General features: G+C 54.5%; 1 protein-coding gene across 1 annotated transcript in view; it reads right to left on the bottom strand.

The window, feature by feature from the left end:
• Positions 1–29: 29 nt before the first annotated feature.
• Positions 30–1878, bottom strand: part of BSDC1 (BSD domain containing 1) — a gene marked incomplete at its 5' end in the record, with an annotated part of 4575 nt that continues 2726 nt past the window's right edge. The window contains 3 exons of the mRNA XM_009876445.1: positions 30–129; positions 618–721; positions 1675–1878. The exon at positions 1675–1878 is cut by the window's right edge and continues 324 nt beyond it. Of these exons, the coding sequence (XP_009874747.1) occupies positions 97–129; positions 618–721; positions 1675–1878 (341 nt within the window). The remainder of the gene's footprint in view (positions 130–617; positions 722–1674) is intronic.

Genomic DNA, 1878 nt, shown 5'->3' with positions numbered 1-1878 from the left:
TCCCCAGCACAGTTACACACAAAGGAACAGCCGGTCCGTGATTTAATTCACATTCGATGGTGGAAATGAGCCTGTGACACACTGGAAGCAGTTGCTTTATTCCCAGTCTTCCCACTCTTCGTCTTCCAGCTGCAAACAAGAGTAACATCCCTAAGTTTGTTCTGTAACTCAACAGCCATTTGTCAACAGATCCTCCCGCCCAGGGCACCCGAGTCAGCACAAAGCCTGACATATCCTCACGCTCCCACGCCCTCACAGCAGGGATGTGCTTGCTCTGTCCCCCTTGCGGCACCGGCACACTCATCCCTCCTTAAGCACGTCCAGACAGCCACTCTCTGCGCCAGCCAACACCTACCCCTCCTACAGCGAGATCCCCGAGCTAAGCCTGTGCCCTCAAAGCGCCAGCCGTGCCCTTTGAGAAGCCTCCTGCAAGCTCCTGCTCCCGGAAGGCAGGTGCCTGCCTCTGCACTGCCCTTCCACACTGGCATCGGCCACTTCTTGCTGCGAGGCTCTGCACAGCCTTGGCCCCAGAGCAAAGCCCCCGTCACCCCAAGGAGCTGCAGATGACAAGGAGCAACCCTGTCGACTATTTGAGCGAGCACCTCCCCTTGACTCACCTCCCCAGACATTTCCACCTTCGAGAGCGCCAGCTGCACCTCCTCTTCAGTCATGTCCAAATCAAAGTCCTTTTCCCAGTCCTCACTGATATCGGTGCTGGAGCCTGTAACCACAAACATCACGACTGGGCTGTGAGAGCTGCACGTGCTCTCCAGACACTCTGGTTGAAGCACAGAGCTGCCCAAGCAGGTCTGCAAAACCCTGGCATTCATGAGGCTCAGATCTACCACCGCCTGCCTGAGGAGAGAAAGATTCCCCCGTTGCCAAAGCAGGCAGTCAGCTCGCTAACAGAGATGGGACGGACTGAACCGTGGTTCCCTCGCAGCAAGGGCTGGTTCAGAGCAAGTGGGAGAGGTGAACTCTGAAATGTTCTGCTCTGGAGAACTAGAATGACTCATGTTTTGGTCACACAGAAAATACAACAGGTAAGGAATGAGAGGAGTGACTTAGGTCTGGGGACTGGCACAGTCCCCAAGTGAAAGAACAACCTCCAGCAAACTCTTGATCTCTTGTCTAATTTCCTTCTGCTCAAAGACCCAGTTCATGATGCTTGGCCACCTTGCTGCATCTTAGGTTGCTTCCAGCGGCTTCATAATTCTATAACCAACACAACCACTACCCTGAGAGACCTGCAGCAGGCTCTGCTCAAGGCAGAATCCCCTGCAATGAAAGGTTTATAAATAGTGTCAGTCAGAGCTGTGACATGTCCCTAGTCAGGGGACCTGGAGGAGTCCCATCCTCTTTTCCTGAAGGAGCACAGGAAGAGGGCCCAGGAGAGGGCTCAGGCCAGAGCGAGCTGCAGCACCAGCCCAGTGTTCTGCTGAGAGCAGACTGTCACCATTCAGTGTGACCCGCTCGACCCTGCCCAACAGGACGAGTTTGCTTCCACTTTAGTTTTGTCCATTAGACAGACTCTGGATCTAACCTTTCTGGGGTGATTTTGGCAAAATCCTTTTTCTCCTCCTCCTCCACCACCACAAAATCAGACGCGTTTCCCCAAAAGCTGCCAGCCCCAGCAGAAGGTGTCCAGGCCCTGTGCTGACCCCACATACACACCTTTCTTGCCATTGTTGGAGGGAGTCGATTTCCCGCTATCCGAGTTCAGCTCAAAGACTCGTAGATCCGTTGGTCCTTCCTCTTTCAGAGTCTCTGTCCTGCCCTGGGTTTTGCCCTCCACCTCTTTGAGCTCTGTAACAGCCGGTTGCTCTGAGGATGCTGCCGACTCCAGGGCAGGTGCAGAAGGATGAGCAGGTTCTGGGG

This window comes from Apaloderma vittatum, unplaced genomic scaffold (assembly GCF_000703405.1).
Source record: "Apaloderma vittatum isolate BGI_N311 unplaced genomic scaffold, ASM70340v1 scaffold24459, whole genome shotgun sequence".
Taxonomy (NCBI): Eukaryota; Metazoa; Chordata; class Aves; order Trogoniformes; family Trogonidae; genus Apaloderma; species Apaloderma vittatum.
This window is presented reverse-complemented; position numbering and strand designations above follow the sequence as displayed.